This window comes from Arachis hypogaea, chromosome 7 (assembly GCF_003086295.3).
Source record: "Arachis hypogaea cultivar Tifrunner chromosome 7, arahy.Tifrunner.gnm2.J5K5, whole genome shotgun sequence".
Classification (NCBI taxonomy): Eukaryota; Viridiplantae; Streptophyta; class Magnoliopsida; order Fabales; family Fabaceae; genus Arachis; species Arachis hypogaea.
The window spans coordinates 54,702,327-54,715,518 of NC_092042.1; the positions used below are offsets into that span (position 1 = coordinate 54,702,327).

Below are 13,192 nucleotides of genomic sequence, written 5' to 3' on the forward strand. Positions count from 1 at the left end.
TCTAAATATAAGCGAGCATGATGCATAAAACAACTAACAAGATTAATATTTCAATTAATATTTCTTTTTTATTTTTAATATTGTTTTGGTAAATGTAGCTTTTCTGCTTAGGCGGCAACTTCAGCTCCTCGAACATGATTCCATGGACGAAGATGAACAGAAACAGTGATGACTTTCCCTCTAAGAGACTGAGGAATCCGTACGCTGCCATGTTGACAGCGGATTATCACAGGAAGCTCCTCCTGCATAAGGAGCTTGACTCCAGCATCCGAGAAGGTCCACACCATACCGTAAATCTTCCTGTTCTTTACTCCACCAATCATACTCCTCTTTCAGCTCCTGTCTCCTGATTTCATCAAATCTTTTTTTCAATTTATAATTAATGCTTTCTTTGCTTTTTTTAAATTTCCTTGTCTTGTCTTCTATTTTTTTTTTTTTTTATATCATGTTTCCCTTTGCTGAAATTAAAGTTTTGCATTTTGTTTGTTTGTGGGAGCTAGTTGTAATTATAAATGCTATTTTATACCCTGCTAATGTAGTGCTTTGGTGAATTTGGTTCTAATTTTGTAATTGTACTCAGTTAGAGAGAATTTACGGGTTGCAAAGAACGAATCCTTAAAAACTGAGGATGATCTGAATTCCCTTCAGTGTGCTGGTCAGATCATTAGAGATGCTCTGAGGCCTCTTGACAATGAATGCAGTAAGCACAATATTTTGGTGATACCACTCAAGCCATTTTAAAATACGACATTTGCCACATTACTAGGTTCAATACCATGTACAAGCCTTAGCAAATTGATTCTTCAGTTGTTTAGTAATTCTGATTTGTCACATTTATGCTATAGCTAGCAAGTGCAAAGTGATTTTCCTTCTAATTCTAACATGATCATATTATTAGTGACGGAATTTTTTTGATATAAAATTAAAAAAAAAACTTTATTTTAACAAAAAAAAATTATTCTGGGATTATATCCCGGAATCAAACATTTTTTTGTGGGGGCAAGTTTGCCGTAACCGGCGAACTTTATAAAATTATAAAATTCCTCGTTCCTCTGGCAAACTTCAAATTCCTACACATCACAACAGTCTCTTTGCTTTTAATTTGAAAAAAAAAAAAAAAAATATATATATATATATATATATATATATATATATATATATATATATATATATATATATATATATATATATATATATATACTAGGATCAAAACCGTTAATTTTGAAAAATCTTAGTTTGGTTTAATTTGGGTGAGAAGAAAAGTTGGAGTTAAATACTAGACAGACAACAAGCATGACTTTTTTAACGTTGTCGGCTACAATGACAACCATTATTATAGTCTCCAGGATTACATAGGATTAGACAATAATAAACAAGAATAAGTCATTTAAAAATGACTTAGAATGTTTGTACTTTCACATTAGCTTTTTTTAAGAATAAGTACTCTTGAAAACTTTAAAAAAAAAATAAAATGCAATTCATATGTTCGTTCAATTATGTACGACACATGCATACAGGCAATAATAGTACAGTAGAAATAATGATCCCTAGCACAAAGAAAAACTTAGGAATTTGAAGTTCCCTGTGAATGACGAACTTTATGAATTTTATAAAGTTCGCGAAGTACAGCGAACTTGCCCAAAAAAAACTTATTCTGAAATATAATTCCAGAATAATTTTTTAAGAATGCATACTCTTAAAAAATTATAAAAAAAATGAAATGAAATCGTATTTTCAAGTTATTATTTGTTCAATTTTATATGGCACATGCATATAAGCAACAATAGTGCAGTAGGAATGGTGCTCTCCCAACATGAAAAAGAACTTAGGAAATTGAAGTTTGCCAGACGGAGCCACAAACTTTATGAATTTTATAAAATTTGTCGTGCCGCCACCCAAAATACTTTTTTTTTAATTTATTCGAGAAAAAATCCCTATTAGTGATGGTTAAAGCAAGCAGTGGGCCTGGATATGTAATTATCTGGGATCTGTAACATACTTCACTGTTCGGATCATCACAAAATTATCATTATGAGATTTAACATGGGAAAAACAGGGAACTTACGTTGTTCAGCATGGCTGGTTCAACTACATTTTAAAGGTGTTGGAAAAATCATGAGCAACCGCTTTTGAACTTTATTAGTTAAATAATGGTCAACAACTGATACCACAACACAGCATTAACAACATCTGAATTCTGAAGAATCCCCATTGTCACTTCCACTGCAATGAATCTATTGTCTGTTGATGGATGTGTTTGTCACCAGCCGCCACGACATTAAAACCTGTGAGATGCAGTTCACGAAAACCTCAAGTTGATAACAGGACTAGGAGTAGGAGGAAGCAATTGAAATAAACAAGCACATACTTGTTGCAGTTGAAAGTGGAGAAGCTTCCCAATGAAGTTTTTGTCCTTTCCAATCAGTTATGACACCTCCAGCTCCTTCAATAACAGGTATCAATGCAAGAAAATCGTATGGCTGAAACACAAAAGATCAGCAAAGGTAGGTATGTAACAAACTAGTTTGAATGTGGAAGCAGAGTTGAGAAAATATAGTACCTTGAGACCGGACTCAACAACAAGATCCACAAAGCCAGAAGACAAAAGAGCATATGCATAGCAGTCACAACCATATAATGGAATCTTAACCTGCAGAATGCAAATTAAGAATATTCATCTTGGGAAAGAAAGGGAATCCAAGTAATAACGCAACAGACCTACCTTGTCCCTAACACGGAAGAATGCGTCCTCTGCATCTCCGCTGAAGAGATGCGGGCTTGTGGTATATAGGTATGCTTGAGAGAGGTTAGAGCAAGCGCGTGTGGACACATGTTTTCCGTTGAGTGTAGTCGTCTCTCCGGTCATCCCGACCCATCTTTCTCTCAAGACAGGTTGATCAATGATGCCAAGGATCTAACCAAAAGGAAAGAAAACAAGATATGGTTGATGATAATGCCAATCACAATACATGGATTCATTAAATGTAAAGGAGCGAGTGATTAAAGAGTGGCATGCATACTGGTGTACCGTTGTGCAGAAGAGCAATCAGAGTTCCAAACAGGGGTTTTCCTGAGGCAGAGGCAGAGTCAAAATGAATGGATGAAATATTTAACGAGTGAGAGGCAATGAATAATGATAGCAGTTACCAGTGATGAAGCTCTTTGTGCCATCAATAGGATCCAGGACCCAGACATAGTCAGCAGTGTCTTGTGTACACCTCCACCCCTTTTCCTCTCCATAACTGCAATTCTCAATATGCCATGAGTGAGTGAATGCAAAAGGCAACAAAGGGTAAAAGGTGGAGTTAAGACTCGACTCACATAGCATGAGAAGGGAAATTGTCTAATATGATGGAAACCATGGCCTCCTCGGCGGATTGATCTGCAATTGTTACTGGACCTGATGCAATAACGACAATTCCAATTCACAAACAGAGAGAAAATGAAAAGCATTGGAAGGTTGGAGGGAGGCATACTGAGGTCGTCTTTCTGAATAATGTCAAATTTACTCCTGAAATACTGACGGATGACCTCTCCGGCAGCATCGGCAACTTTGTTGGCCACGTCGGCAAAGAGGTTCAGGTGGGGAGGCGCATTGGGAGTGGACGCCGCCATGGCTCTGGCTCTGGGTCTGTAAGATGCAAAATTAAAATTAGGTTGGAGTGTGGTAGAGAGTGAGATTGTGGGATTGGGAATATAGTTCGGAAAACATTGGTGCTTCATCACCAACTCTCACACTCATCCTGACGGGTGTATTCTAACACAACCACCAAAGCATGCCACTACCATGTAAAGACCATGTAAAGCGCTCAATATTTGCTTTTCAGGTTAAAGTGGGCCCCAACACAACAGCGTCTTCAACCACCCCTCTCAAATGCTAAATCTACTTTATATTATTCTTGAAAATTTTGCAATGTATCTACTCTATCTTAAAAAAAAAAAAAAAATTCTTTTAATCCCAGTTACTACTAGCTAACATCTTTAATTCTCAACAGACACACTTGAAGCTTATTTTAATTCTCAGCAAACAGAACTAACCGTATAGCCTGAAGCCCGCCACCGGTAAAGTGGCATAAGCTCAACGCCGACGGCGCAGCGAAGGATTGTCCATGACCAGCAGTTCTTAGGGATTCTGATGGAAGATGGGTTACTGGTTTTGCCAAAAAGGTTGGTATTTGCGACGCACTAACGGCAGACCTCATCAGTCTGGACTTGGCGTGGGAAAAGGGATTTTAAAATCTAGTGATTCTTCTGTTGTAATTCATATCATTAAGACAGAAGGCTTCATCGTCTGGGGAGCTCCACCGCAGCAGGTGCTTGCATAGCTTGTACAGTTAAATAACGTGATTGCCGAAAGCCCGAAACCCCCTCCTTTACAAAATTTTCAATTTATTTTACCCAAAAAAACTCAACAATTTCTATGCCAAAAACATTGAACAATTTCTTTGAAATAAATAAATAAATAAATAATCAAATTAGTCTAAGATCACTTATTTTCTAAAGTAATTTTTGAAATATTTTTTTAATTAAATTTGTCAATTAAAAATTTTAAATTAATTATTTTAGTCTTTTTGTCACTTTTGTTGCTAACAACTTTAAAATTTATTGATATAACATATTAGATGATACCACAACACACACTTAGGGTGTGTTTACAAACGCATTAAAAAGAAAGAAGCACGTTTAGATTTCTTGAAAGTTTCAACTTTTTGTTTGACAAATAATTTTGTTACTAAAATCAATTTCCAAAAAGTATGTTTTCTTAACGGACTTTTAGCCATAAATATTAAATATCTCTTTATTTTTTACCAACTTTATCATTTATACATGTTATTGTATTATTTATTGTATTATTTATAAAATTCTTCTTATTTGCATTTATATGAAGTCTTCTTTTATTATTTATTATTTTTATTTTTTTTGTCAACTGTTTGTTTGACATTATACACTTTTATAATTGTGATTTTTGTGTATTATGTTTCTTATTATCATTTTATAATATAATTTATTGATCATATTAGGTAAAGTAAATTAAACAAAAAATTAAAGGTAAATAATAATAATAATAATAATAATAATAATAATAATAATAATAATAATAATAATAATAATAATAATAATAGTAAAAATTTATAGAATACTAAAAAAGAATACTAAAAATACTAAAAATATACTATATAAAAAATATCATTCAGAACTTTTAAATTTATTTTAACCACTACAAAGTATATTTTAATTTTTTATTATTTTTAGTACTCTCCTTCATAATTATAATTCTCGTATACTATGTTTTAGTGTAATTTTTTATACTATAAATTATGATTTTATTTAAAAAATAAATTAAATAAAAAATTAATCATAAATAATAATAAAATCATAAACGTTAAATTTCAATAATATTAAGAATAAGATTATTGAGAGTAGTAGAATAAAAATACAATATAAAAAAATACTAAATTAACATTCTTACATTAAACTTAAAAAATGTAACATATATATATATATAATTTATACTTTTTATTTTCATTTAAAAATATATTTTGTCTATTTTTATATGTTATTTTTATTTTAGTAAATAAATATTAATTTCATTATAAAATTAACTAATAAGATCAATTTAAATATCTAAATTAAAATGATAGGATAATATAAAAAAATTATTTAAATTGATGTCTATTTTAGTAATTTTTATGTAAATGTGATTTTGAATAGTATAAGCCAAATAACATTTATTTTACTATAATCCATTTTGATACAAAATTTGTCAAACATAAATCACTTTAACACAAACTTAATTTTTTTTTTTATCAAAAGTAAGTTTGCAAAATCAATTTTATGCAAACTCTCGTTTGTAAACGGTAATCCAAACACATACTTAGTAGTTCAAATTAACAGCTAACATGATAAGTTTATGAAATCAGATCAAATTAATCTCAAATTGAGAGATTTTAATGCTTCAAGTTTTTTTCTGAATTAGATTTTGATTTGATCTAATTTGATAAATTTATTATGCTAATAATCAATTAATATTTCTATGTATACATTGTAGTATTAATTAATGTGCCACATTAACAAATTTTAGCATTGTCAATAAAAAAATAATAAACTAATACAATTAATTTAAAATCTTTTGAAGGACTTATTTAATTAAAAAAAATTAAAAACTAATTTAAAAAACGAATAATCTTTTAAGAACGAATTTAACCATATATCCAAAAAAAATAAAACTTGTTCTCTGACTTAAGTTTGATAGACAAAAATAAAAGAAAAAATATTACTCTAGAGTATCAGGAATTATTGAAATAATAATTAATTTTTAATGGTCACCTATTGACTGAAAAATAATCTATTTAACTCTAGATAATCTCTTATTGTTAGTCAACAAAAAATTAGATGGTCTAATAATATTTATATTATTAAATAGTCTTAATAATAAAATATATTTTTAAATTTTTTAATAATTATTAAATAATTTTTTAAGTATTATTTATTAATTAACCCTTTAATTATTATTTTATCAAAAAATTTATCTTTTATTTTATTATTCATCATTTATATTTTATTAACATCATGAACAATTAAAAATAATAAAAACATAGAATTTTTATTGTTGATCTTAATTCTAATACAATCATAAATTCAAGGCATCTTATGTAGGGATGTCAATGGGGCGGAGCGGGGACGGGGGATGCCTTCCTGCTCCCCGTTTCCGCCCTCAAATTTTGTCCCTATCTCTGTTCCGATCCCCGTTGTGGGGAGATAATTACCCCATCTCCATTCCCTGCGTTCCCCGTATTTCTCGCGGGTCCCCATTCCCCATCTCTTTATGTTAAATATTTATATGAAAATTACAATAAAAAATTTTAAAAAAATATAAAAAAACGACAAAACATTATTACAACACACAAATATACATATCTTATCCAAGATTACAACTTACAAATCAAGAAATATAAAATAAGAAATCATAATCCATAAAACGAAATTTTAAAATACAACTTCCATTCTTAAAAAAGCCATAAAATAAAGTCTTCAACTTCCAACAAACAACTCCATCTGTTAAAATACAACACAAATATGAATATGTTAACATACATCATAAATAAGAATATCATATATTTAATATAAATTTGACATAATAAAAAAATAATTACCTAAACTCCTAAATTCCCATACCCATCACATAGTCCCAAGGAATTGGAATTTTCAACCCTAATTTATCTATATTATATCAACCAACAATTTACAAGAGTTAAATTTAACATGAAATTGAACTACACAACCACTCATTTGAACTACACAACCACTCATTGAATGTCAATCTCATTTCACACACCTTGGAAAAGTACAAATTTGTCGTTGGATATAAAGTGCCAGAGAATAATTCAGTCACACTATAAAAGACTTCTAATTTATCAACAAATTCATTTGCCATTTTCCACTCATCATCAGATGGTACAACTTTATACAGAGATTTACGGTGTCTTAAACGCTCAAAAACTTCTCTATATGGCAAAGTAGAAGCAAGCATTAGATACGTTGAATTCCATCTAGTTCTACAATCAAGTGCAAGCTTTCTCCTATAATTAATATTCAATTGCCTACAAGTCTCTACAAATTTTTCTTCCCTCTTCTGTGTTGCAACCCAAAAAAAATACTATCTCTGACTTTTTCAATAGAACCATATATTGCATTCATACCATCTTTCACAATCAGATTAACAATGTGAGCACAACAACACATGTGAAAAAATTTCCCTCTCTTAACAAAGTTAGATGGTGAAATCTTATCAAGCAGAAGATGAATCATGGCATCATTTGTACTACAATTATCAACCGTTAAAGTTGATAATTTTCTATCTATGTTCCAATCATACAAGAAATTCACCAAAACATCACTAACAACTTCAGCAGTATGAGGTGCAGGCACATATGCAAACCTAAAATAATGTAAATATAATAAACAATCATGACATTAAAAAATCATATTTAAAAGATGCTAAAAGCATAAATAATATCTTATAAGTCGACATTGCAAGTTCCAATCATCATCAATAAAGTGAGCCGTAATCGCCATATAGCCTTTGTTTTGACAATCAGCACTCCACATGTCAGTAGTTATAGCAATGCGGCTTGAATTTTTTTCCAACAATTTTAGAAGCTTTGCCTTTTCAGCTTCATACATCTTCTCAATATCATTTCTCAATGTATTTCTTGTATAAAATTTGAACAAAGGTTGAGTCTCGGCTATAAACTCATGAAAACCCACTTGCTCAACAAATGACATAGGGTGTTCATCCCTAATAACCCATTTTGTGAGTGCTCGTCGTGCTGCCTCTTGACTAAATGTGAAGTTTCCAACCAAAAGTGAATCCGTTGGCCTTCCCGTTCCTGTAGAACCTGATGATTGTTGCACTGTTTTTAATATTGATTGCTTTGGTCCCCTAACAGTACAAATCGGGCAAATTCTAATGTGATCATGCAAGTGCTTAGTTCCTTGCTTCGTGTCACCTCCAATCTTTCTTTCGCAATATTTACATATTACCTTCCACTTTCCATCTATTTTCTCCCTCCTAAAATGTTTTCAAGCCTCAGAAGTTAATCCTTTTTTGTTAGGACTGTTTTGCACTTCTTGGCTAACTTCTTGTCCTCCCTCTTGTGTTTCTTCTTGTCCTTCCTCTTGTGTTCCTTGAATATGTGCTTCAATTACTTGACCCTCATCATCTTGAGTTAGTTCTATCTCATTATTATTTTCAATAGGAGTTGAGCTAAAGCTAGCCATCCTATACAGTAATTTTTAATACAGAAATACTAAATTAAAAATGAATACATAAACAATAAATTAAAACAAGTCAAAATAAATTAAACCCAGCAGCTCAAAATCAACTCAGAATTATTAATAAATTAAATTATAAAATTAGGAATAAATTAACAAGAAATAAAGATATATAAAAAAATAGAAATAGCAAAAGAACAATTGAAGAAGACAATACTCAAGTTAAATGACTAGAAAATCAAAACTAGCAAAACAGTATCAAATTAAAAATTTATACATAATAATAATTTGTACAACATAGCTAAAGACTGATAGATAGAATCTAATAAGAAAACTAATGAAATAATAACTAAACAAGTAGCATAGTAGAATGAAGCTTGTGATGATGATGATAAAATAATAACTAAACAAGTGGCATAGTCAAAATAAATTAACAAAATCAAAATCATTAACTGGTCAAGAATTCTAGTTGATGTATTAGCTAATGAAATTGGACTACATACAACAGTGGACTACAGAACTTGATTCGAGGGAAAGTAGGTTTTATATATATAACTGTTATATATATATATATATATATATATATATATATATATATATATATATATATATATATATATATATATATATATAACCGTGCATAAATGTGTTTAGGGAATGGATAATGAAATGATAGTTGCATACTTTACTTTAGCTCCTACCATCAGTGCTAAAAGTTGCCACAGAATTCCTGATTTATTGAATCACAATCGACAGAATCAATTTTGACCATTTCTAACTAATGCATTTTGTACATGTGTTTAATTTGAATTATATATGCCAGTATACTCTGTACAGAAATTATTGTTTTCAGAATAATGAATAATCGTACCACACGATAAAAAGGAGTAGTAGAATTATTAGTTCATTGTAGTATACTAATTCAGTGCGATTTGTTTCAGAGTAATAAGATGACATGTTCATTGTATCAGCATTAGTTCATTGTACATACCTATGAATAAAAACTGAGAAGAAAATTATTAGAAATATCATTTTGTTAATAATATTTAACTTACAATGAAAGGAAAATGCTTAAGCAAGCAAACACTGCATTTAAAAAGAGTTTCTCCATTTGTTGCAGAAAAATGGTTTGTTCCAACAGTAGACAAAAAAAACATAAAACCTAAAGTGAAATGCCAAAATATAAAAAAAAAGGGGAGTAGTGACTCTTACCAGGGATAAGACAGAATCACAGAAATAGACGAAGAGGTATAGACGCTGGTGAAGAGAAGAGCGGCGACTGATGCGGAAGAGGGCGAACGGAAGATGGCGCACGGGGCGGTGCGGTAATGATGGTGGTTGGAGGCCGTGACGATGGTGGTCGGAGGTGGCTGGCTGGGACGAGGGAGAGAACACAGAGGAATGGCGCAGAGAGAAAGGGTTTCGCGAGGAGCACTGGAGCAGGGTGAGGGAGTTGCAATGCGCGGCACTCTATGCCTCTAGAAAGATGGGTTTCGCGAGGAGCACTGGAGCAGGGTGGATGCCTCTGTGGAAAGAAGGGTTTCGCGAGGAGCACTGGAGCAGGGTGAGGGAGTTGCAATGCGCGGCGCTCTATGTCTCTGTGCGAATTGGGATTCTGGGAAGAGAAGAAATTAGGGTTTTCACTTATATATATATATATATATATATATATATATATATATATATATATATATATGTAAAGTGAAATGACTAAAAAACTAAAATAAAAACTAAATTCTTAAAGGTATTTAAGTAATTTAATATATTCGGGGATTATGAGGAATACGGGGATGGGGACGGGGATCCCCGCTCGGGTCCCCACATCTGCTTCGGGGGAATTTTGTCCCCCATCCCGTCCCTGCAGGAAAAATTTTCCGCCATCGGGGCTCCGTTCGGGGCGGTCTCCGCGGGGATCCCCGCTGCCTGGAAATTTTTGACACCCCTAATCTTATGCACTGAACTAATTCAAAAGACTACAAAAGATCCATATATTTCTTTTTAATTACTAACAAAAAAATTTTTTAGTCACCTAATTTGAGAATCTAACTTATTATGATTAATGCTATTTTTTTTAAATTTGTAGTCAATGAAATATAAATTTATGTTAACTCTATTCATGCATCTTTTGAAATACCAGATAAAGACATGTATATATATATTTTTAGCCACTCCAAATCTTTTGTAAGCTGAGTTTATTACAAGTTTTTTTAGTTTATCTATTTTATTTTTATCCTTAAATATATTTGACATTTTAAAACTGTCCACTAAAAACAATTGATTCAGTAAACTGTTATATAATAATAAACAAAATAAAATCCATATGATATCATCCATATGATGAACGAGGCCACAAATAAATCTTTTAAATAATTAGTTGTTGTTTGTATAAAAAAATTATATATATTGAGTACATATAATTAATTGTATTCTTTAACTAATTAGATAATTCAATTAATGAATTATTTTTTTAACTAATTAATTAGATAATTCAATCAATTAATTAGTTTTTTAATCAATCAATTGATCCTTCAACCAATCAATTAAATAGGTAATAAAATCAATTCACTTGTATAAAAATTGACTTTTTCTTATAAAACAATTGATTGTAAAAAAAGGTATTTTTTTTACTCATCAATCATTTTTTTGGAATAAACAAATCAATTATTTTACAAGCAAGTAATTTAAATTAATTTCCCACTCACCTTAACTTATTATGCATTTTATGTAGATAAGTATAGCTCTCATACCTGCACAATTGGTGTGACTAAATTATACAAATTAGTCAGTTAGAATAGTCTAGTTAGTTACTCTTCACTGGTATATAAGAGACTGTATCACCATTTGTATAGTTTTGAGATCTTTCACTATAGTTGAGTAATTTTCAATTCCATTTCTTCTCCCAAATCTCTTTCTCTGTTCTGTGCTCAGTGCTTCACCAACCACACTTCAACATGGTGCGGTGAGCGTGGAGCTTACTGAGAGTGCCTGAGATTGGGATCGAAGGAGGAACTCAACGTTTCGGGCTTGAACATCACAAACGCAAGATCTGAAAACGCAAAGCGTGCAGTGAATAGATCTAGTTCGTGACACTGCAGGAACGAATCCGCAAGCGCGATCACCATTGGAGAACCTTGATCCGCATGGAATTTCTGCATTTTTTAGTCAGCTTTCTGCCATTCATGCTCACGTGAGTCGGAATAGTGGAGGATTTAATCAAGATCCTTCGAATCACTTCTTCTTGCATCCGTCTGAAAATCCAGATATCACTATTACAAATGTCATTTTTAATGGAAAGAATTATGGAGATTGGAGTAGATCTATGGTTAGGGTTCTGAGATCTAAGAATAAGATCAAATTCATTGATGGTAGTTTACCTAGACCTGAGATACACGATCCTTCCTATGAAGCTTGGGAGCGTTGCAATACCTATGTCATTGCATGGTTAAACCTTAGTCTGAATTTTGATATTGCTCAAAGTGAAAGCTGGAAAATTGTGGCATTAGACCTCTGCGATGAATTGAAGCATAGGTACTACCAGGCGGATAAATTTCGAGTAGCCAAATTACAGGAAGAGTTGTATGCTCTCAAATAAGGAGATATGAATCTGACTGCATATTTCACTGAATTGAAGAAAATGTGGGAGGAATTAGACAGCTTCAGAACAATTCCTTCATGTATTTGTGGAAGAGATTGCAATTGTGGATTAGGTGTTGTAAGAAATTTTAAAACGGAAGATCAAGTGACAAGATTTCTTAGAGGACTGAATGAACAATATGCTGGAGTAAGGTCTCAGGTCATGCTTATGGATCCGCTTCCAAGTCTGAATACTGTTTTCTCACTTCTCACACAACAAGAAAGGCAATTCCAGAGCCTTGAATTTACCTCAGATAATAAACTCATTGTAGCAGCTCAATCCACCACTCTCTTGAACATTGCAGAAGATTCACACAGCAGAGGAAGAGGGAGGGGCAGAGGAGGAAGGAATCAAGGTTTTAGAAGAGGTTAAGGAGGACGAGGCAAGATGCAATGCTCTTACTGTGGTAAGTATGGACACACCATCGACACATGCTATAAAAAGCATGGATATCCATTACATATGCAGCAGAGGCACAACACTGCAATCATGAACATTAGTGCATCAGATTATGAGGGAAGAAATAAAAATCTCAGATTTCCTTACAATGGAGAGAGCAGTGGGTCACAGATTTTTTATTTCACACCAAAACAAAAATAAGCTTTGCTAGCACTTCTCAACAAAGAAAATCAGAAACCAAATCACAGTGCTGAACCACACACTCTAGAGCCTTTACCAACACCTCATCCAGGTAGTAAGGTATATGTCATGCATTTTAGATCAAGCATACTTGTATTAAACGTTTTAGATAAAAAAAAATATGCACCTTGGGTGGTGGACACA

At 32.0% G+C, this 13,192-nt stretch overlaps 1 protein-coding gene across 1 annotated transcript; it reads right to left on the reverse strand.

Annotated features, from left to right (window-relative positions):
- Positions 1-2,004: 2,004 nt before the first annotated feature.
- LOC112703118 (bifunctional phosphatase IMPL2, chloroplastic) lies at positions 2,005-4,438 on the reverse strand. Its single transcript, XM_025754437.3, has 9 exons — positions 4,039-4,438; positions 3,477-3,631; positions 3,322-3,400; positions 3,148-3,242; positions 3,021-3,070; positions 2,723-2,914; positions 2,561-2,650; positions 2,369-2,480; positions 2,005-2,285 (listed from the first exon to the last, which is right to left on the reverse strand). The coding sequence occupies exons 1-9, from the start codon at positions 4,200-4,202 to the stop codon at positions 2,215-2,217; spliced, it is 1,008 nt and encodes a 335-aa protein (XP_025610222.1). The 5' UTR covers positions 4,203-4,438; the 3' UTR covers positions 2,005-2,214.
- Between the last annotated feature and the right edge of the window lie 8,754 nt (positions 4,439-13,192).